The sequence below is a fragment of the Pelophylax lessonae genome (genome assembly GCF_965119305.1).
Source record: "Pelophylax lessonae genome assembly, chromosome: 5".
In the NCBI taxonomy this organism is placed as follows: domain Eukaryota; kingdom Metazoa; phylum Chordata; class Amphibia; order Anura; family Ranidae; genus Pelophylax; species Pelophylax lessonae.
The window spans coordinates 393,746,326-393,769,462 of NC_138772.1; the positions used below are offsets into that span (position 1 = coordinate 393,746,326).

The following is a 23,137-nucleotide window of genomic DNA, read 5'->3' on the forward strand; positions in this document are numbered from 1 at the left end:
CTTACTTTTTAAGGATATTGAAAACAGTTGATTTGGCCACACTTAATGTTTTTGCTATCTCTCTGATGGGTTTGTTTTGTTTTTTCAGCCTAATGATGGCTTGCTTCACTGATAGTGACAGCTCTTTGGATCTCATATTGAGAGTTGACAGCAACAGATTCCAAATGCAAATAGCACACTTGAAATTAACTCTGGACCTTTTATTTGCTCCTTGTAAATGGGATAATGAGGGAATAACACACACCTGGCCATGGAACAACTGAGCAGCCAATTGTCCCATTACTTTTGGTCCCTTAAAAAGTGGGAGGCACATATACAAGCTGTTGTAATTCCTTTCAAATCCATTGTAGTGGTGTATAGAGCCAAAAAGATTAGAATTGTGTTGATGTCCTAATATTTATGGACCTGACTGTATATATATATATATATATATATATATATATATATATATATATCCTTAGTTCTTTGAGGGTCCTCTAAAATTTTTCTAAGTGTGAACAAGATCATTCTGATTGTGATCAAACCTTGCCATTTCAAAGGTGAGGGCACCTTCAAGTCGCACCACTAAACTAATTTCATTGGTTGTTATACTTACTGCAGATACCTTCCATTTAGGCCTCTTGCACACTGCTGCCTCAAAACTCAGCATTTTTAGGCATACAGGCTTTTTTTTATGATCTAAAAGCAGCCCATTGTTTTTAGAGCCCATGCACATTGGTTTAAAAAAAAAAAAAAAAAAAAAAAAAAGCTGCTTCTAGAGGAGTTTAGCATTTTGCCTGTAGAAGCAGCCAATGCACATTAGGACATTTAGAGGCATATTTTAAGCTCAGAGTTTAGAGGCAGAGAAAAAAACCCTTCTGTGGAGAGCAGTTTTCTGGTAGAAAAAATACTAAATGCTTCTAAAAGCCTCTACAAAAAAAGCACTATTTAAGCGTGTTTTTTTCTGCCAAAAGAAAATGTGCATGGATGGTTATTTTGCCTGTACACACAGGCACAAAAACATGCAATGCGTACAGATGAGTTAAAAAAATAAATAAATACAGAAACCTGGGTAACCTGTCAGTATTTTACATGTGTATGTGCCCATGCGTGTATAATGTTTATTTGAAGAGGTTAAAAAATCATTCTGAAAGCTTCAATTTATCTTACATAGTTACATATAGTTACATAGTAGGTGAGGTTGAATAAAGACAATAGTCCATCCAGTTCAACCTGTGTAGGTGTGTGTGGCTGTAATCATCTCACATAGCCCTTAAAGTGGAGTTCCACCCATTTTTGGAACTTTAGATCTATGTAATCCCCTTTAAAACGGCTTTTACCAATGGAAACTTTTTTTTTTTGCTAGTAAATACCTTAATTTCGGCTTTATTCCTCCTCTCCTCACTTCCGGGTCTGATCGGCGATGACGTCATTCGGCGATTCGCAGTGTCTGCTGGGATGTATTCTATTCCAGAAATCTCGCAGTAGCTGAGCTGTAGTGAGCCGTGCCTGCCCTGCCTTCGCCCCGCCTCCTCTCATTAAGTTGTATTGTATGAATGTATTAAGGCCGTTCTCTGCCCCGCCTCTGCCCCGCCTCCTCTCATTGGTTGTATTGTATGAATGTATTAAGGCTGTTCTCTGCCCCGCCTCCGCCCGCCTCCTCTCATTGGTTGTATGAATGTATTAAGGCCGTTCTCTGCCCCGCCTCCGCCCCGCCTCCTCTCTTTGAGTTGTATTGTATGAATACAACTCAATGAGAGGAGGCGGGCAGAGGAGGCGGGGCGGAGGCGGGGCAGAGATCGGCCTTAATACATTCATACAATACAACCAATGAGAGGAGGCGGGGCGGAGGCGGGGCAGAGAACAGCCTTAATACATTCATACAATACAACCAATGAGAGGAGGCGGGGCGGAGGTGGGGCAGGCACGGCTCACTACAGCTCAGCTACTGCGAGATTTCTGGAATAGAATACATCCCAGCAGACACTGCGAATCGCCGAATGACGTCATCGCCGATCGGACAAGGAAGTGAGGAGAGGAGGAATAAAGCAGAAATGAAGGTATTTACTAGCAAAAAAAAAAAAAAAAGTTTCCATTGGTAAAAGCCGTTTTAAAGGGGATTACATACAGCTATGTATTCCAACCTATTAAAAATGGGTGGAACTCCGCTTTAATGTCCTGATCCTTGAGATGTAAGTCTAACAGTCTTTTGAAAGCCACCATACTACCCGCAGAAACCACCTCTTGTGGTTGAGAATTCCACAATCTTGTAGCTCTAACAGTAAAGAACCCTCCTCGTTGCCTGAGGTTAAAACGCTTCTCCTCTAATCGCATTGTATGTCCTCGAGTCCTCATGCAATTCCTTCGAATGAACAGTTTTTTTTCTAAGCTGAGATCTCCATTAAGATATTTATAAATTGCTATCATGTCCCCCCTCAGACGTCTCTTCTCCAGGGAGAATAAATCGAGCGATTGCAGGGGCTCTTCATAGTTAAGGTCCTCCAACCCCCTAATCAGTTTAGTTGCCCTTCTCTGGACTCTCTCCAGCTCCAACACATCCCTCCTGAGGACTGGCGACCAGAACTGGACAGAATACTCCAGATGCGGTCGGACCGGATCTTATTGGTCTACATGCGTGCACACAAATACTTGTGCAAGTATGCGCACAAAAAAAACACAAGAAATTTTTGCCAGGAATACTGATGTTCAAACATCAGTACCATGTGCAAGTACCCTTAAGCTGACCCTATTCTAGTTTTCCCATACTTTTTTCATGATGCATTCAAATCAGCTTTCCTAAACCATTTTACCTTCGAGGGACCCTTAAAATAGTTTTCAGGACTTGGGGAACCCCTGCAAAAACCAATTCTTTGCAGACCAATGGGAAAAATGCCTCATATTGGTTGGTGGGAAGAATAACATTTTGGTCAGAATGCCATTCTTACAGGTAGATAAAAAGATCTTTGGTCTTGTGACAAGTGGCATTGGTCGGCCCTAAAACTTTGCAGGCACTGTCAAATGGGAGGTCAATCAGCCATGGCTCAAGGAACCCCTGAACACTTCTGGAGGAACCCTGGTTGAAAATGACGGATTTAGATTGTTCCAACTGTTCAGTAAGGATTTACCAATGTAAAGCTTTGTGTGCTGTACTAAATAAAAGTCACTTATTATGATGAGACATATGTATAAATCTGCAAATGTGACATTCACCAAACATTCACTGCAGGTGAATCGTATTTTAGAAATCATTCTCCAGGACAATTCAGCTGCAGTAAATTACTGGTCAATGTAACATTCACTGCTTTATAAAGTTTCTCATGTGACTTTAATGAAAATGTTGTTTTAGTTGTTATAATTACTAGAAATATATCTTTATAGTGATTTGCTGCAAACCAACTCTTGATTTGAGGATTTCTCTTCGTTGTGAGCTGAAATTCAGAAGAGACAGCTGCTTAGGTTGTCATTATTGGTGTGGCAATGTTTGGTAATATTGCAGCGGAATAGTTAGGAGACAGAGGGTCTCTGAACTACAAGCTTTTAAATTTGATGTCCTGCTATGCAGCTACAAGGAATGGTGGATAGATTGCAAGAGTGCATATTGCTTTCTAAACCTTTTGGTGGGAAAGGCTCCATTCACACCTGAGCGTATAGTTTTCAGGCATTTTTTTGGGGGCTTTTTTCATGTGTTTTTATGGGCTTTTTCAGGCGTTTTTCTGGCTTTTTTTCAAGCATTTTTTGCAGGTGTTTGGAGGCAGGCATTGACATCTAACAAAAACGCTTGTAATCTGCCAAAAAAGAAGCTCATGTACTTTTTTGAGCTTCAGGCATTTTGCTTCAGGTGACAAAATGTGAACAGAGGTCTTTGAAAGGTGCTTGTTGGGCGTTTTGACACTTCAGAGATGAGCATTTTACGAGCTGAAATACGCTCAGGCTGCATTCACATGTCAGCTTATAATCGCGGGCAGAACCGCCGCGGTTCCGCCCACGATTCGGAGATTTATTGCAAATCGCGGGACGCCTAGCGTTGCCCTTTGATTTGCAATAGCCCCCCAAACGCCGAGCGATGTTGCCGCGATTTACGCCCGCCGAATCGCGGCAACATCGCGCAAACAAAATCGCGGGACGCAATACGCTCCAAAAAAGTACAAGAGCTTCTTTGGAGCGTATTGCGTCCCGCGATTTTGTTTGCGCGATGTTGCCGCGATTCGGCGGGCGTAAATCGCGGCAACATCGCTCGGCGTTTGGGGGGCTATTGCAAATCAACGGGCAACGCTAGGCGTCCCGCGATTTGCAATAAATCTCCGAATCGCGGGCGGAACCGCGGCGGTTCTGCCCGCGATTATAAGCTGACATGTGAATGCAGCCTCAGATGTGAACAGGGCCTAACATAGTATTTGTTTGTTAAAGTTTACATTAAAACATATTATTTATTTATTTGTTTTTTACTCTGGGTAGAGTCGGGAAGGCTTGGAACTACTGTCAGGTTTTAAATGCTGACTGTGTCCCCATGTAAAGTGTAACTGTCCAAGTGTAAAACAGAATGTAACAGGGAGGTTGCACGGCTCCCTGGAGCATGGGACGGAGTCACCATAGCGACCCCTGACGCTACACCACTGTTTGGGGTGTATGGTAAAAACACATCTCATGTATGGGGTTTTACTGCCCCCAAACTGAAAATGTAAAGAGCCTTTACTGTCCTGAGCCCCCTATAAGGCTGCTTTCACACTGATGCACTGTGGTTTACCCGCACTTCCGGTGCAGCGCAATGGCTTTCCTGTTGGTTAGCTGCACTGAGCCATAGACTTCTATTACATCCTGCGGGTGTGGTGCAATTTCTCAAAGCCCATCAAAACTCCTTTATTCATTTTAGAAAGTGCACCAATCCCGCAGGATATAATAGAAGTCTATGGCTCAGTGCAGCAAACCAGCAGGAAAGCCACCGGTGCACTGCACCAGCGGAGCAGTGTGAAAGAAGCCTTAAAATTGTTACCCTTTTATAGATGCTAATATGCCAACTGCAAAAGTGCAGTGTATGTGATGTTTAATACACTCACCTTCTTTTCCTCTTCCATCTTCTGCTGGCATCTTCCTCTATCTCCAGGGTGCTAGAAAGGTCCCAGGTGCATTCGGTATCACCCCCCCTGACAGGAGCCAGTGCTACAAAGGAAGCATCAGCTTATGCGGCTGCTGCTCCCTGCGTGACTGCCTGTTTCTTCTGCTGCCGGTGCAAGCTTGATGCACTCAGATGGTGGGTCGGCAAGCCCAGATCACAATTGATGGGTTGCCAACCCCAGGCATGGGCTTCCCTGGTTTGCGGTCAAGGGCCACCTCAGAGGGCAGCGAGGGTCACAGATTGAGCACCCTCGATCTAGCCATTTGCCTTACATTCCCTGGCCCATCCCTTTTTTCCTTAATTTATTGGAGTTCAGGTCTGATCCCACTGTACTCAAGTTTTAAAAACTTCAAAGCTTTGCCAAACTTTAAGGTAGCTCAAATGGAGAGGAGAGGTTGCAAAGCTGGGAGCAGGATCTAGTATTAGCTAATTTGTGTTGGGACAGTTCCATTTGGGGAGCATTCCAAAATCTGCCTTGTAGACTGTTCACCTTGACAGAGGATGGGTGGCTGTTTGGGGACAATTTATAGACCTGGGATGATTGACCGATTCATTTGTATACATGACTGCAAGTTCGGATCTTTGGGTACCCTAACTCTCGCGCACTTCACAGTTGGATGAGACCTTGAATGGTTGAGGTTACTGCCTGGTATAATAAAAGAAACATAATCAATATTTGATTTCTAGGACACATTGGAAAATAAAAGCTGGTTGCTGAGGGCAGCAGTGTTACTTTAATTTGTTCTAGTTGTCACATTTTAACCCTCAGTATCTGTGCATTGGTGAGAAGTTATTTGTCATTTCATATGTACACACAAACATTTTCTTTATGATAATTTTTATTGTCAATGACTTTTTCATAAATGCTAACTAATGAAGCAAATTACAGCTATTTCCAGCCCTGAGTGAAAAAAAAATGTGTCTGACATAAATTATGAGTGTATAAGAAATCTTGTCAATGCTTTTTTTTTTAATTACATGTATCAGTCTTCATTTGGAGTCATGAGATGATGCATGAGTTTTCTGTCTGCATTTAGTCTTTTTCATTAAACCATTTCATTGATGTTTCTTGTCAGATAACCCAGTCTGGAGAATTTGTGTTTCCTATGGAGTCTGCCCATAAAAAACCATATGAAATTCTGGTACTTGGATGCCTAATAGATGATATGGATTCTACTGCAAGGTAAAAATCGATAATCTAAACGTATCCACAATATTAGGCTGTAGCTAATTGCAGTACATGTAAACACTTACACTAAAAGCTTGTAAACATGTTTATGTGTAATTTAAAGGATAAATTCACCTTTTAGCAAAAAATAATAAATTAACTTTTTTTTTTTTTGCAGTTTTAAAAAAAATGTGCATTTATTATTTTTTTGTTTGTTTCTGGAGCCTCTATAGCATTGCACCAGCGCTGGTGTCATACAGGTCTCCTGCAGACCTGTCAGTGTATTTGTGTGCCGGTACATTGTATGGGCAAGCAGATACAATCTGACAGGAAGACTCAATGAACTACTACAGCACTCCACAGCGCCATTGTAGATCATTGAGAACTACAAGCCAACAGCCGCAAAGGCTATCGGGACGTGTAGTTTTCCATTCACAGAGGACTTTAAATGAGTGATGCGGCGAGACAGGTGGACCTCTGCACGGCCATAGTTTTTTTTTAAATTGTGACAGGTAGCAGGGGGGAGAGGATCCCCCGCTAGTTGTCACAACCTGGGGTTATGGTCCGTTTGAATCATGTTACATGTTACATCGTAACGAAAGGTGAACTTATCCTTTTAAATCCTTTAAATCGTAATAATGAATTTTTTCAACATTAAAGTTATTTTCGCTTTCATTAAAGTAATACTTGCTGTTCCTGCCATGAAGGTCCTTGTTCAGGTACTTCCTGGTATAGGTCAACAAAACTCTGTCCCTGTCCCCCTCTTTTTCTTCTGCATTGTCACCCGGTCACAAGGGCTTCTAATAGAGTCTTCAAGTGGCAGTTGTAACACACTACCCACAGGCATGGTCCACTGTTGTCACAATCAGGAAACCCCTCCAAGAAAAGGAGTGCATGCATGTGGGCAGTGTGGCTGTAAAGAGCCTTCATGAGATCAGCAGTGCTATTATGCAAAGAGGATTAAAAAAAGGTGAAAAACAGTAAATAAAAAAAAAAAAGCCTATTGTTTATGAGAGGTTAAAATTTACTTTACTCTACTTTTCTCTACTCTAATTTTCTTTACTCTACTTTATTTTTACTCGTTTGGCTGTACATCTGCACTCCTGTGACCCGTTTTCAGCAGAGAGCGGTCTGAAATCTGCTCTCTGCTGACGTCACAGAAGCCGGTCCAGGCACCACGTTATCGCTAACACGGAGTCAGAATCCGCCAGGGGCCTGGACTGACACCCGGCTCAGCCTCCTAGCCAGCCGCTGAGAGCCTGAGACAGCCGCTCCTCGCCCCTCCACAGCCCAGCGCTCCAATGAGCGAGGAGGGGGCAGAGCAGAGAGCTGCTGACTGACAGTCCGTCTGCTCTGATCAGCAGTGTTCGATCGCTCAGTTCTCAGTGTAGAGGCATCAGGGGACAGATGCAGCATCAGACTGATGTTGCATCCACCTAGGTAAGTATGGTTACCTCTTTTAAACTACAATATGGTCAACAGTATTTCTTATGTTTTGTATACTTATAAAATTTGCACTTCTCCTTCTAGGGAACCAGATTTTACCACGTCTCCTATTCCACAGCACAAGATTATTGTCAGTGTTCCTTGCAATCTTCATTCTCACAAGCCTCCCCTCTCTGGTATGTTCCCCTTTTGTTTTTTATGTAAAAGAATTGTGCTATGCAGGTGTCGGGCTTCCCAAAGCCAATAATGACTGGAATAAACCACCTAACTGTTTCTTACATCTCTCAGGTTCTTTGATGTTGTAAAGTCAATGCTTGAGTTCCTAGTTGTATGCAATTCCTTGTTGAAGATTTGATTTATTTCATAAATTTACAAGAGGAAAATATCCCAGTTTCAGATGGAGGAATGAGATTTCAGGGTAGATTCCCACCAGGTGCGGTGGGACTGCACAGGGCAGCTATTCCAGTGCAGTCCCAATGTGCCCCCACCACAAGACAAGGCAAACTGCCTGCCTTGTCTTGTTGAGAAAAGAAAAAGTGAGCAGTGTGATGTGCTGAGATTAGGTGCACTGCTGGCACCGCAATGCACACCAGCCACTGCATTGTAATGTCAGGTGGGCGAGAACAGAATTTGAACTATATTAGGTCGCTGAGAACAGAACTGGGAACTATAGAAAGTAAGTGAGAATGAAATTGGAAACTGTACTATGTAGGTGAGAAAACAATTTTGGAACTATAGTAGGTGGGGAGAAAAGAACTGTGAACTATAACATGTGGGAGAACAGAACTGGACCTTTATTAGATCGGTGAAAACAGATCTAGGAACTATAGTTGGTGGGGAAGAAAAGATATTGTAATTATTATAGTTGCATGTGATTCAAATTTGGAAATACTGTATAGGAGGTGGGTGGAAACAGAATTGGAAATCTTAGCAGGCAGGTGAGAACAGAAATGAAAACTATAGAAGGTGGTTGAGAACAGAACTAGGAACTTTAAGAGATGGGTGAGAACAGATTTGGAAACTATAGTAGATGGGGAAGAACAGAATTTGGAATTCTAGCAAGTGCGTGAGAACAGAACCGGGAGTAAATCACCAGGCCCGGATGGCATACATTCGAGAGTACTCAAAGAACTCAGTAATATATCTAGACCACTGTTCCTGATCTTTGCTGACAGTATTTTGACAGGAACTGTACCTGGGGATTGAAAGAAAGCTAACGTGATACCGATATTCAAAAAAGGGCAGAGGCATATTCTGGGAAATTATAGGCCGGTAAGCCTGACGTCAATAGTATGTAAACTTTTGGAAGGGATGATAAGGGACTATATCCAAGAGTTTGCTAAAGACAACAACATCATCAGCAGTAATCAGCACGGGTTTACAAAAGGGCGCACTTGTCAATCCAATCTGTTAACATTCTATGTGGAGGGGAGCTGTGAACTAGATAGGGGGAGACTAGTGGATGTGGTGTACCTGGATTTTGCTAAGGCGTTTGATACAGTTCCCCACAAATGCTTAATTTATAAAATAAGGTCTGCAGGCATCAACCACAAGGTTTGCTCTTGGATACGGAACTGGTTAAAGGGGCGTGTCCAAAGGGTGGTAATTAATAACGCATACTCAGACTGGTCTGGGGTGGTAAGTGGGGTCCACCAAGGCTCAGTCCTGGGATCAATTTTGTTCAATTTATTCATAAATAGCATTGAGGATGGGATCATTATCTCAATCTCAGTTTTTGCAGACGACACAAAATTGGGCAGGGCAATAACTTCACATCGTGAGGCAGAAATCTTACAGAATGACCTGAACAAAATAACAGAGTGGGCAAGTACATGGCAAATGAGGTTTAATATGGAGAAGTGTAAGGTATTGTATTTGGGGACTAAAAACATTAAAGCAAAATACACTCTAGGGGGGGAACCTCTGGGCTAATCAAAAATGGCGAAAGATCTGGGAGTCTTGGTAGAAGATCAGCTTAGCAATAGCATGCAATGTCAAGCTGCAGCTGCCAAAGCCGGCAGAATATTAGCATGCATAAGGAAGGGGATGTATTCCAGAGATAAAACTATAATTTTACCACTTTATAAAACTCTGGTCCAACCGCATCTGGAATATTCTGTCCAGTTCTGGTCGCCAGTCCTCAGAAGGGATGTGTTGAAGCTGGAGAGAGTCCAAGGAAGGGCAACAAAATGAATTGGGGGATTGGAGGACCTTAATTATGAAGAGCGCCTACAAGCGCTTGATTTATTCTCCCCTAGAGAAGAGACGCCTGAGAGGGGACATGATAGCGATTTCACAAATACCTCAACGGGGATCTCGACATAGAAAAAAAATTATTCAATCGCAAGGAATACATGAGGACACAAGGCCATACAATGCGATTAGAGGAGAAGCGTTTTAACCTAGGCTACGCAGGGGGTTCTTTACAGTAAGAGCTACAAGACTGTAGAATTCTCTACCACAAATGGTAGTTACTGCGGGGAGTATGACTACGTTTAAAAGACTCTTGGACGTACATCTCAAGGGTCAAAACATTCAGGGGTATGGGAAATGATTACGGCCAGACACATCTACACAGGTTGAACTGGATGGACTGTTGTCTTTATTCATCCTTAACTACTATGTAACTATTGTAGGTGGGTGAAAACAGAACTGAGAATTATGCTAGGGACATTTAAAAAAATGTGCTAAAGTATGTGAGCAGATCTGTTCTTGTAGACATATAAGCTGATTATACATATGCCAAGACAACTTTTCTGTTCATATACAATAGATTACCAAAAGTATTGGAACTCCTGCCTTTAGACGCACATGAACTTTAATGGCATCCCAGTCTTAGTCTGTAGGGTTCAATAATGAGTTGGCCCACCCTTTGCAGCTATAACAGCTTAAACTCTTCTGAGAAGGCTGTCCACAAGGTTTAGCAGTGTGTCTGGGAATGTTTGACCATTCTTCCAGAAGGGCATTTGTAAGGTCAGGCACTGATGTTGGATGAGAAGGCCTGGCTCACAGTTTCCACTGTAATTCATCCTAAAGGTATTCTATCGAGTTGAGATCAGGAATATGTGCTAGCCAGTCAAGTTCCACCACCCCATACTCGCTCATCCATGTCTTTAAGGACCTTGTATGTGCTCTGGTGCACAGTCATGTTGGAACAGGAAGGGGCCATCCCCAAACTGTTCCCACAAAGAGTTCCCTTCACTGGAAGTAAGGGGCCAAGCCCAACCCCTTAATAACAACCCCATAATACCCCCTTCACCCAATGATTTGGACCAGTGCACAAAGCAAGGTCCATAAAGACATGGATGAGCGAGTTTGGGGTGGAGGAACTTGACTGACCTGCATAGAGTTATAGCTGCAAAGGGTGGGCCAACTCAATATTGAACCATACGGACTAAGACTAAGATGCCATTAAAGTTCATGTGCGTGTAAAGGCAGACGTCGCAATACTTTTGGCAATATAGTATATGTGTAGAAGCTTATGAATCTGTTAGGATATACAAGCAAAAACTGGTAGGGCATTCTTAGATTGTAATTTTAGGATAACCGGGTAGACACACATTGCTAGTCTCTGATTTAAAGAGTATTATTTCACTTTATAATCAGTAGTGTTTAATTATTAACCGGGAAGCTAGTTTATATCAAATCAAATATCAAAGTGATTTATAAACAAAATCCTATGAGGTTTCTTTACTTCCATTCAGCTCATTTCACTGAGCAGTTCTGGCCTAAACAGTAGAAGAACACTGATACCATTAGGAGCCCTTGATCAAATTTAACTGCGGGGAGGATTTCATGATGCTTTGGTTAATCAGCAAGCTTAATAAAGGTTTGGGAGAGTCACCAGTCCTGTGGGAGAATGCAAAGTCAAAGGATCAAATACTGGGAAGTCCCTTTTAAGTTGGAAGTCTAATCCAGATTGAAGGAAATCTTTACATGTACAGTATAGTACTCTATTCTTTGTGTTTGTGTTTTGATTTATTGCAATGCTTTAACATTGTTCACTGTGTCAGCCTCAATAAGGTTGTGAATCACTGGGTAAATGACTAACTGGAGACTAAGCTGTCTCCTTTGCTGGAGCAGGTACATACTATGTCATTTTGCATTTAGTTTGACGGAAAATAAAATGCATTGCTTTCTTAAGTGTTGCATTTCCTCATAATGCCTTTGTTATGTTTTAAAGTTCTTATCTAAGAACAATGATCAGTACATATACACACAAAGAGACTATCAGGCCCCGTTCACACCTGAGCAGAGCAATTTTCAGGTGTTTTATTTGACAGTTTTGCAAGCGTATTCTGAGCATTTAGATGCGTATTGCAAGCATTTCACCTGTGTATTCAGGCTTAGGGTGTTTTTTTTTTTTTTTTTTTAGCCAAAAGAATGCACTAGGGGGTGGAGATTAGGGGGGGAAAGCTGCTGTTTTGCCAGAAAACATGCAGCAAAACGCTTCTACAATGCTCATGTTGAGTGTTTTTCAGCCGTTCCCATTGAAGTCTATGGGGCCAATCTGACTAAAAGAAGCTAATGTACTTTTTTGAGCGACAAGTGCTTTGCTACATGCGACAAAACACTCAGATGTGAACAGGGGCCATAAAATGAATACAATTTTGTTTCTTGAGCGTATTTGAGCCACAAGCTTCAAGCAGAAAAACACTTAGGTGTGAACTGGGCCTCACACAATCGGTGGCAGAGATTAGCTGCATGGAACCCTTCTGGAAAACAATTAGAACACACTGTTGACACTAAAATCATAAAAACATTTTAGCAAATAAAGAATGTTTTTTACATCATTCCACCTTATTATGTATCCCCTTTAGCTTTTTACATTTTTTCAGCTGACTTTTCTTTCCCTGCTTCCTGTCTGAAGTCGGCACCATGTTTTCTGCTGTCTTCTGCATCTATACTGTAGTATACTTTCTCTCAGTAATGGCCGAATTCTTACACATGCCCATTCATTATTAGCCAAGCCCCATTTCATTTCGAAAGCACCATAGCAACAAACTCCGGCATATGAATGAATTGCATCTTTACTGTTTTGTCGGTTCGTGGTGCCTCAAGTCAGGTATGGGATTTTAAGGGCAGGAGTAAAGCGAGTAAACAGTAGTTGTACAGTTTATAGATAAAATTTATTCACATGTATAATTATATACAGAAATTTTAGTGAATTAATGGGTAAAGTCCCATTGTGATGGTGAAGAGAAAGTAGTAGGTGTGTTTACACGTGAAAACGGTGACTTAAACAAGAAAGGTAGATGGTCCTGCTCTGCTGTTCCTCATATCAAAGAATGGGAAATGGTTGCAGAGAGGGGCCTGATCGGTATTCTGACATGTTTCGGCCTGTAGCGGCCTTTATCAAGGATGTTACCGATTCTAGGAATAAGTACAATGGATTTGTCAGTGATAATAATATATAGTTGTTCAGATTAGATTATATATAAGATTTTAATGTAACATACATATTTTTTGTCCACTTTCTGGAGTATTGCTTTCCCAGATTTTCTCCGGGAGCTGCAGGAACAATGCTGTATTGGGTGAAAAAGGTGTGGTTTGGTTGTAATTTGAGCCACAAGTAAAAAACATGGAGGGTTGTTTGTAGTAAGTAATATAAAGTATAATAATAATTACTTCTTGGGCCACGTTTTCCTGGTCCAAATGGTTCAATGTGGCTATGATATACAGATTTCCACATTGATAGAGATCATCTGTGGTGTTTGCACATTGATGGAGATCATCTGTGGTGCGGGGTATATAAGGTGTAGTACATAGTAAAGGTAAAGGATGTGACTTTAAGTAAAGTAAAACATCCTGGGTTGAAGTACAAAAATTAAAGGTTTTTGGAAATGTATAAAGAATTTAGACTTGGTTGGAAGATGTTTGCACATCTTTTCCAGGTCTATGCTTACGCTTGGTAGAAGAGTATCGGTGTAGTATCACAGCATGTTGCCTCCAGGTCCTGTCCTCCTGCGATCCGGGAGAGACTGAGGACTTGGAGGTGTTCCCCGGCCTTTTAAAGGCTGTCGCACATGCGCAGTGATGCGCTGTGTGACGCCTATGGGCGGTGTCCGTGGTGTAACGAGAGATGCGCCTGCGTGCGGCAGATGCGGCATCCCTTGTAGCCGTGCGGACGTGCCCCTACGGCCGCCGACACGGAATGAAAGCCGCAATCCCCAAGGGGGATAGTGGAGGGTACAGGACCAACCAGTCGGCTTAAAAATGCCCCGATCCAAAAGGGGATTCGGGGCTTTCCGTGCCGGGAGTTCCTGGAGTTCTGGAAATGAGCAAAAGAAGTGGACGAACAGTATCATGACAATATATGTGATATATTTGAGGTGGTACACTGTACAGAAGTGTAAACACCAGTTAAGTACATATAAAGAAAAAATAAAATAAAAATAAACAAGGCATGGTATATAAATAGTGTCTTAGTGCAGCAAAATAATAGTGGGAGGAGAGGGGATGTGAGACGGTCTGGATCGGGTCAGGGTGGGGGGGGTTTTATTATGGTCAGGCATCCCCGCATCATGTTTTGCGATGTATTGGAGGTTGGATGGCCAAATGTGAGGTTGATCCAAATAGTAGTGGGTTCTGTTGGTGATGGGTTTAGTCTTTTTTGCCGGAAGAAAATCCTGGGAGGAATGGACGATAACTTTGAGCTTCATTTAGCCCTGGTGGGGTAGTAGCCTTGAGCAGTGTAATCCAGCGCATTTCTAATTGTAGCAACGTTTTGTTCCAGTCCCCGCCACGTAGTGGGATATGGATCCTGTCCAGGGCCATGAAGTTAATTTTTGGCATTTTATAGTTGTGGTCGTCCCTCACGTGTCTGCCTAGTGGCACATAGAAATTGCCAATGTGCATGGTCTGGAGGTGTTGATTGACCCTTTTCCCAAATTCCTGTCGGGTCTTTCCTATATAGAAGGACCCGCATTCGCAGGTCATCATGTATATTATTCCTCTGGTTTTGCAGTTGCAAAAGTGTTTTGGTTGGAATGGGTCTCCATTCGGTAAAATAGTATTAGTTATTTGACGGATGACAGGGCATTGGGCGCAGTCTCCGCATGGGAAAGTGCCTTTGTTTTTGCATGGGTCTCTTTTAGATCCTTCCTGGAATTCACTGCGTACTAGTTGTTGTTGGAGGGAGCCTGCTTTCCTAAAAGTAATAGGTGGATGATGTGGTAGGAACTTAGAGGTGCTGGGTTCTTCCATGAGGATGGGCCAATTCTTTGTGAAGATATTTCTGATTTCCTGGTGTTCGTTGGTGAATCTGATGATAATGCGAGTATCAGCTCCAGTTTTGGTGGGTTGCTTGTTTTTGAAGAGAAGCGTTTCTCTGTCTTTGTTGATTAAATGCCTTGCGTAGTGAGGTTTTGGTATAACCTCTTTCTAGAAATCGGGAGGTGAGTGCATCGGCTTCCAATTGGAAGTTGGCTGGGTCATTGCAATTTCTCTTGATTCTGAGGTATTGGCTGTAGGGTATAGAATGAATGAGAGGTTGTGGGTGAAAGCTTGAGGCATGGAGAATGGAATTGCCTGCTGTCTCCTTTCTGTAGAGAGTGGTGGAGATTTTTCCTGTGGGGTCTTTGTATATTAGGGTATCAAGAAACGATATTTGTTGTACGACATTGTAAAAAACATGTTATGTTCGTTTTGGTTCATCTTAGTTAGTAAGTCAAGTATCATGTGTTCTGGTCCGTTCCATATAATCAATATGTCGTCAATATATCTTTGCCATATGAGAATCTTGTCAGTATAGATGGTGTTTTCTTCATTTGATAGGAATTCTTGCTCCCATGAGCCTAAGTAGATATTGGCGTAAGAGGGGGCGCAGCTGGTTCCCATCGCAACCCCACACGTTTGGATATAGTAGTTGCCACCAAATGTGAAGACATTATAATTGAGTATGTATTGTAGCATGTCTGTGATGAAATGATTGAAGTTTTAGTCACGTTGATTGTGACAGCGAAGTGTTTTTTCGATTATTTGTATTCCTTTGGTATGGGGTATGTTATTGTATAGAGATTCCACATCAATCGTAATTAAATATGTTTCTTCTGGTATGGTTTCTTCACGTGTAAACACACCTACTACTTTCTCTTCACCATCACAATGGGACTTTACCCATTAATTCACTCAAATTTCTGTATATAATTATACATGTGAATAAATTTTATCTATAAACTGTACAACTACTGTTTACTCGCTTTAAGCGTAAGCATAGACCTGGAAAAGATGTGCAAACATCTTCCAACCAAGTCTAAATTCTTTATACATTTCCAAAAACCTTTAATTTTTGTACTTCAACCCAGGATGTTTTACTTTACTTAAAGCCACATCCTTTACCTTTACTATGTACTACACCTTATATACCCCGCACCACAGATGATCTCCATCAATGTGCAAACACCACAGATGATCTCTATCAATGTGGAAATCTGTATATCATAGCCACATTGAACCATTTGGACCAGGAAAACGTGGCCCAAGAAGTAATTATTATTATACTTTATATTACTTACTACAAACAACCCTCCATGTTTTTTACTTGTGGCTCAAATTACAACCAAACCACACCTTTTTCACCCAATACAGCATTGTTCCTGCAGCTCCCGGAGAAAATCTGGGAAAGCAATACTCCAGAAAGTGGACAAAAAATATGTATGTTACATTACAATCTTATATATAATCTAATCTGAACAACTATATATTATTATCACTGACAAATCCATTGTACTTTTTCCTAGAATCGGTAACATCCTTGATAAAGGCCGCTACAGGCCGAAACATGTCGGAATACCGATCAGGCCCTTCTCTGCAACCATTTCCCATTCTTTGATATGAGGAACAGCAGAGCAGGACCATCTACCTTTCTTGTTTAAGTCACCGTTTTCACGTGTAAACACACCTACTACTTTCTCTTCACCATCACAATGGGACTTTACCCATTAATTCACTCAAATTTCTGTATATAATTATACATGTGAATAAATTTTATCTATAAACTGTACAACTACTGTTTACTCGCTTTACTCCTGCCCTTAAAATCCCATACCTGACTTGAGGCACCACGAACCGACAAAACTATACTCTCTGGATGGTGGCAGAAACTATTACTTTCCCTTCCAGTTAAGATCCAAAAACATTTCTGCATCTTTACTGTTAACCAAGGTACTAATATAAGCAGAATAAAAGCGGTTTACTCTTTTGGTGTGCTTGCATGTTTGGAATACAGTACACTGCAGCTGGCAAATTATGCACAGTCTCTCCTGCTTCTCCCACAATCAGCTCTGATGTTTACACCCCTTTGTGACATATCAGGTCACATGGGGTGTTTCAGGAAGTCAAGCAGAGGGATGTACTCAAGCAGGATTGCAGTGTAATGCCGCAGAGAGAATGATGAAGGCACGGCGCAGGCAGGGACTGACGGCACACAGAGCGTGCCTTAAATCGCGGGTCATATGTGCATGAGAGAATGTAAGAACAGCACCATGTACATTTATTAATATAGATTTTATTGGAGGAAAGTTTAAATCTAGAGTTTATTTCCATTTTAACTGTATCACTTATCTATGTATAAAGATCTTACAGGTTACCTTCAGCTATAATAACTACCAATTATCTATCTATCTTTTTTTTTTTTTTTTTTCCAAATCTCACTGTTCATTATCCTGTTTACTCAAGTCGGGCCTTCATTTGCATCACTACCACTCATTATTTACACATAGCAGGTAGTAACAACAACTTATGTACATAGTTGTATTGCATGAGCTGTTTAGTATTGCATGAAATGTTTATCTTATGAAAGATGAGAGATTTGCCACTATGGGGGTTGTTCAGACATTGGATAAATACGTTTTTTTGTTTACAAAAGTTTTTATTAGAAAGTCAAGTCAAGAAAAAGTGACAAAGCTCATGCAATGCAAAGCAAAAGATCAATGACAAATAATATCATACATAAGAGTATTACATAAACATTAAGGCATTAAAATCACAGATCCAAGAAAGTCAGATAGACATATCAACGTCAGGGTATAGAAATTGCAGCATTTGGCTGGTAATGTTATGCATGACAGAGTCAAGACCATATAAAAGAACTCAACAGCCAGAAGGGTCCTAGAGATCCAATTTCCCACTGAAGGCAGGCATGGTATTATGTAATGAGTGGAATATTCTTTCAGAAAGCTTCACGCTCTCCATTCTGGATAGTACCTGTGACCATATCAGGCTGCTAGATCTACAGTTTAAGGCAATCATCTAATGTATTGATGACATAAGAGTATGAAACAGCCTGGAAATGGGAGCAGGGACACCGGGGACCCGGGAAAACAATAGACATATTTTAGGATTAATGGTAGCCTCAGAGCCCATCAGTTTGGACAAAAACCTTTTGACTCTATCCCAGATAGGTTGTAGGTAATTGCAACTCCAAAAGAGGTGCAGGAGAGAGCCTTCCTGATCACAACCTCTGAAGCAAAGGGGGGAAACTGAATTGTAGAAAGAGTGAATCAGAGGAGGAGTCAGGTACCCCCTTGTGATGAGTTTAAATGGTGATTCTCTACTTGCAGAAGAACGCGTGCATTTACGCATGTTAGATAACATGTTATCCCACTCCAAAATAGAAATCGAACAATTCAAATCATTTTCCCATTTAAGCATGTATTTCAATTTATCTGGTAATGGGGAGCATATGAGGTGCTTATATAACCTTGAAATTAAGCCTCTATCTCTAGGTGAGGATCAACAAATAGATTTGAATGTGGTATAGGGTGGATGCAGTGATAAGGAGCCTTGAGATTGGAAGAACTTTTTGATGGATTCATAATGGGACTCTTCTGATTTAGGGAGATTATGAAGTCTCATAAGTTGATCAAAAGAACAAAAAGAATTGCTTATTGATAGTGACAGAAGGGAGGTCAGGCCTCTAGAAATTCAGGGGTGAAGGTCCTCCAGGCTCAACGGGAAAGCAGGGGACTCCAGGGCACCTAAAAATGTAGATAAAGGGGGAACCACCGTCAGGAGGCCGCATAGGGACCTATATTTCCTTCATAATATAATTCAATTATTGACAATTTTATTAGAAAGGGGAGAGGGTCTGGGGGTTGTCAGAGTTCCACAGGATAGCCTGTAGAAAAAGGGAGGTGATGGAAGCTTTTTCAAAAGTTAGCCACGGTATAACGTCCTCCCTAGAATGCCATTGTGCTATTTGGGTGAGTTTAGCTGATAGATAGTAGGACCATAGGTCCGGAAAACCTAGACCCCCTTTATAGTGAGGAGCATGAACTACCTGTTTGTTATATCTAGGCCTTTTCCCGTTCCAGGCGAACCTGGAGCTATCTCTCTGGAAAGAGGCTATATGAGATTTTGGTATATTGATAGGGAGGGCTCTAAAGCAAAAAAGTAATTTAGGCAGGATGATCATTTTTACCGCAATGCATCTCCCTACAAAGGAGATAAAATATGTCGACCAAGTTCGTAGCAGGGTGTTTAATCTTTTAAATAGTGGAGGGAAATTTGCTAGATAAAGAGAATCGTAGTATGGTGTGAGAAAGACCCCTAGGTATTTAAACGATTTTGTACACCAGGAAAATGAAAAACGGTCTTTAATTGAGACCTGCATCCAATTCGGTAAATTAATGGGCATCAGAGAGCATTTGAGTATATTTACACTTAAGCCAGACATTGAGTGGAAAATCTCTAGTTCTATAAGTAGTTGAGGCAAGGAGACATGAGGATTGGACAAGAATAACAACACATCATCTGCATATAGGCTGAGCTTATATTCCCTTCCACCTTTAAAGTAACCACTGATCTTTTCATTATTTCTGATGGAACATGCTAAAGGCTCTATAGCTAGGGCAAAGAGCAGGGGAGAGAGGGGGCACCCTGTCTAGTGCCCCGATTTGAGATGAAAAAATTCCGAATTACAACCGGGTAAAAGAACCCTCGTCTGGGGAGAGTCATACAGGGCTTTGAAGCCATGGATGAATCCGGCCCCCAGACCAATTCCAAGTAAGACCAACTAACACTATCAAATGCCTTATGAATATCTAGGCTGACAAGGCACGTTGGGGACTTAGAGGAGTTAGCATCCTGAATAATATTAGAGGCCAAGCGGATATTATCCGTGAGTTGCCTGCCGGGAATAAAGCCCGTTTGGTCTGGGTTAATAAGATGGGGGATACTGCCAGCCAGTCTGTTCGCAAGGAGACGGCCGAAAAGTTTAAGGTCATTGTTCATAACGGATATGGGTCTGTAATTTTGGGGGAGTGAGTGGTCTTTATCAGGTTTGGGGATAAGGGACATGTTGGCAAGGAGCATTTCTTCGGGAAAACCACCTCCAAGAAGAACTTCATTAAAAAGCTTGGTTAGTCTGGGAATCAGGAGGGAGGAAAATGTTTTATAATATAGGGCAGAGAACCCGTCTGGGCCCGGGGCTGTAGAGGTTTTTAATGATGGCCAATAATTCCTCTTCAGTGCAGGGGGCGTCTATAGCCTCTCTTTGCTCCGTAGAGAGCGACGGAAGCTGTAAACAGTCAATCCATGTATTAAAGCTGGAGATGGGCATGGTAGAGGGGGGGGGGGGGGGGTGTTAGAGAAGATTTTTGTAGAATTGTGTGAAAATTCCAAGAACCTCTTTGGGGTGGGAGACGACCTTACCATCTTGCCTCCTAAGTTTATAAACATTGGTTGATCTAATAGTTTGAGAAAGCTTTTTGGCAAACATGGTGGATGTTGTGTTGCTACTGAGGATAAATTTGGCTTTGGACCATCTAAGGGCCTTCTCTGAATCTTTGGAAAGGGACTCATCCAGGGATTTCCTTTTAGTGGAGATCTGTTCTAACAGGGATGGGGAAGTGGAGGCCCCTAGGAGGTTATACAAATGGTCCAATTCTTTCGTTAAAGATTTAATATCTGCTAACCTGGCCTTATTTTTTGCAGAAGCAAGAGCGATTAATCTACCTCTAATCACAGCTTTGTGGGCCGTCCAGACTGTAGAGACAGGTGTGTCAAAGGCCTCGTTAATTGTGAAATATTCTTCCAACGAGGATGATATTTGAGAGGCAAATGTGGGGTCATTAAGCAGGGAATAATTCAACCTCCAGTTAAAAGAAGATCTATCCATCCCAATGCCGCTTGCCTCCATCGTGACAATCTGATGATCTGACCAGGGGCATACCCAGATATGAGCGTCTCTAGAATTGGCCAGAAGGACAGGGGTACAGTAAATATAGTCCAATCTAGCGAAAATATTGTGGGGATGTGAGTAATATGTGTATGCCCGACACCCAACGTTGTGGGCCCTCCAGGCGTCGACCAATTGCAGGTCACTAAGGGCGCGGTCAAGCTTTTAGGAAAGGCCTTGGAGGAAGGCACAACTCTGCTTCTATCCAAGAGGGGATGAGCCGTTAGATTGAAGTCCCCCCCCAACGACCATATGAGGGGACTCGAACCTGCCCAGCACCTCAAAGAAGGATCTAAAAAGGATGCCTGAGCATCGTTAGGGGCGTAAAGAGAAACAATAGTGATCATTTTTCCACATATGCTACCCTTAAGAATTAGAAACCGGCTCTCTGGATCACAGTAAGAGAATGAAATATCAAACATCACACTGTTACGTATGAAAATCGCAACCCCTCTAGATTTGCTATTAAAAGTTGAACATCTATATTGCTGGAATGAGTTATCAAAAAACTTGGGGTGTTTATCCTTGGCAAAATGTGTTTCCTGTAACAACATTACATCTGCACCTAGACGTTTGTATTGTTTAAATGCCTTATGTCTCTTGTGGGGGGAATTGAACCCTTTTACATTATGCAAGATAATCTTAATCCCCATGGTGGCCTGCTAGAAAACAAAAAGCTCCATAGGAAAGTTGACTCAAAAAAAGAAAAAAGGCAAAATATCTGGTGAGGATGGTCAATGTGAGAGCAAGCAGAGAAAAAGAGTCATTAACATCCACAAAACTTAGATCTGCGAAAAGACCGAATGGGATGGACCTGAGCCCGAGTGGACGGCCCTCAGGAAGCCACCTCATCGGGCAAGCGAGCATTGCATAAAACCATATAATTGACTTTCTTAAATACAAGTTATTTTTTCCAAAAAATAAAGCAAATAACAAAAATGCAAGAGAAACATTATAGCCCCAAAGTAGAAGCCCTACTAGGGGGATGGGCAAAAACCTGAATCCCATCCAAAGAAACCTTATACCCTTGGACAGAAAAGTCCAATAACCATCCGTGCGGGGCCGCAGCCAGCCCAAACGAGCACAACGGTCCGTACCGGAGCACAAGTGAGGCCAGAATGCGGATCAACACAGGCTGTCAAGTAGGGGCAAACCAGCGGGAGGGGAGAAAGAAAAATATGAAATGTAATATATAGGCCTACGGACCAAAAACAACAATCAAACATCTTATATTGTACAATAAGGGTTATACCTCATGAGCGTAATAGCAAGCTATCCCACCCCAGACCCCACCATCATAAGGCACAATTGGACACGTATATCCATCTATTTAACGCGGGGTAGAGATACCGCTGCAAATGTCCGTCCAGCACCTGTCAGTTATTTAGTGTGATAAGTTCCAAAAAAGCTAAACCATCTGTATATGTAAACTTAAATAGAGTCCAAAGTCTTGTTTGGCTCAGCATCTCCAAGTCCACAGGAGCACCAGACCGGAACCAGGTGTCCACGGAGCGGCACCGAACGTGCAAAAACAGCAAAAAGGCTGCATAGCAAAGCAGCACAAAGTGGAGAACAACCAGGCATTCGCTAGAACCAAAGACAAAGTTATGTAATTCTGGGTGACTCCACCTTCACACGTCCGACTGGGCTGCATGGGGGCCCAAAAGAATACAAACACATGTTCAGTGTGAAGAGAGCATTCCTGAGAAAGAATTAGCGAACAGAAAAACAAATGGGGAAAAAAGGATATAGGATGAAAGTTCAAAACTGGTCAAACATTAACACTCAATTCTTGATCTGCATCTTTTGGGGTTACACAGAGCCATCTCTGAAAGGGTTGCTCCATCTACGCTGGTCCCTCCTTGTCGCTGGAGTAGCCCAGATGGGCGATGGTCTGGGGGTAACCTGTTGGCGGACCGACGACTCAGCTTCCATAAGGCCCAGCTTAATAAGCAGATCCTTGCCCTCCGCTAAATTATACACCACATAAACAGAGCCGTTATGAAGGACCGTGAGTTTAAAAAGGAAAGCCCCATCTGTACCGAATCCTGGCCGTCTGCAACACAGAAGTAACCTCCTTCATCCTGCGGCGCATCTCTAGTGTAGCTTGGGAGATATCCGGGTAAATTTGAATTCTGTGACCATCCAACATAATGTTTGAGGTATTTCTGGAAGCCCGGAGTATGTCCTCCTTAACTAGGAGTCTTTAAGACATAGAATAATGTCTCTGGGGGGCTTATCAGGTGAAGGT

The 23,137-nt window shown here is 42.1% G+C and overlaps 2 protein-coding genes across 2 annotated transcripts in view; one reads left to right on the plus strand and one right to left on the minus strand.

The window, feature by feature from the left end:
* Positions 1-23,137, minus strand: part of SMCHD1 (structural maintenance of chromosomes flexible hinge domain containing 1) — a 1,054,086-nt gene that overhangs the window by 898,117 nt on the left and 132,832 nt on the right. The gene's annotated exons all lie outside the window — the stretch shown is intronic.
* METTL4 (methyltransferase 4, N6-adenosine) overlaps positions 1-23,137 on the plus strand; it is a 276,066-nt gene that overhangs the window by 91,316 nt on the left and 161,613 nt on the right. The window contains exons 6-7 of the mRNA XM_082259554.1: positions 6,169-6,275; positions 7,791-7,882. Coding sequence (XP_082115680.1) covers positions 6,169-6,275; positions 7,791-7,882 — 199 coding nt within the window. The remainder of the gene's footprint in view (positions 1-6,168; positions 6,276-7,790; positions 7,883-23,137) is intronic.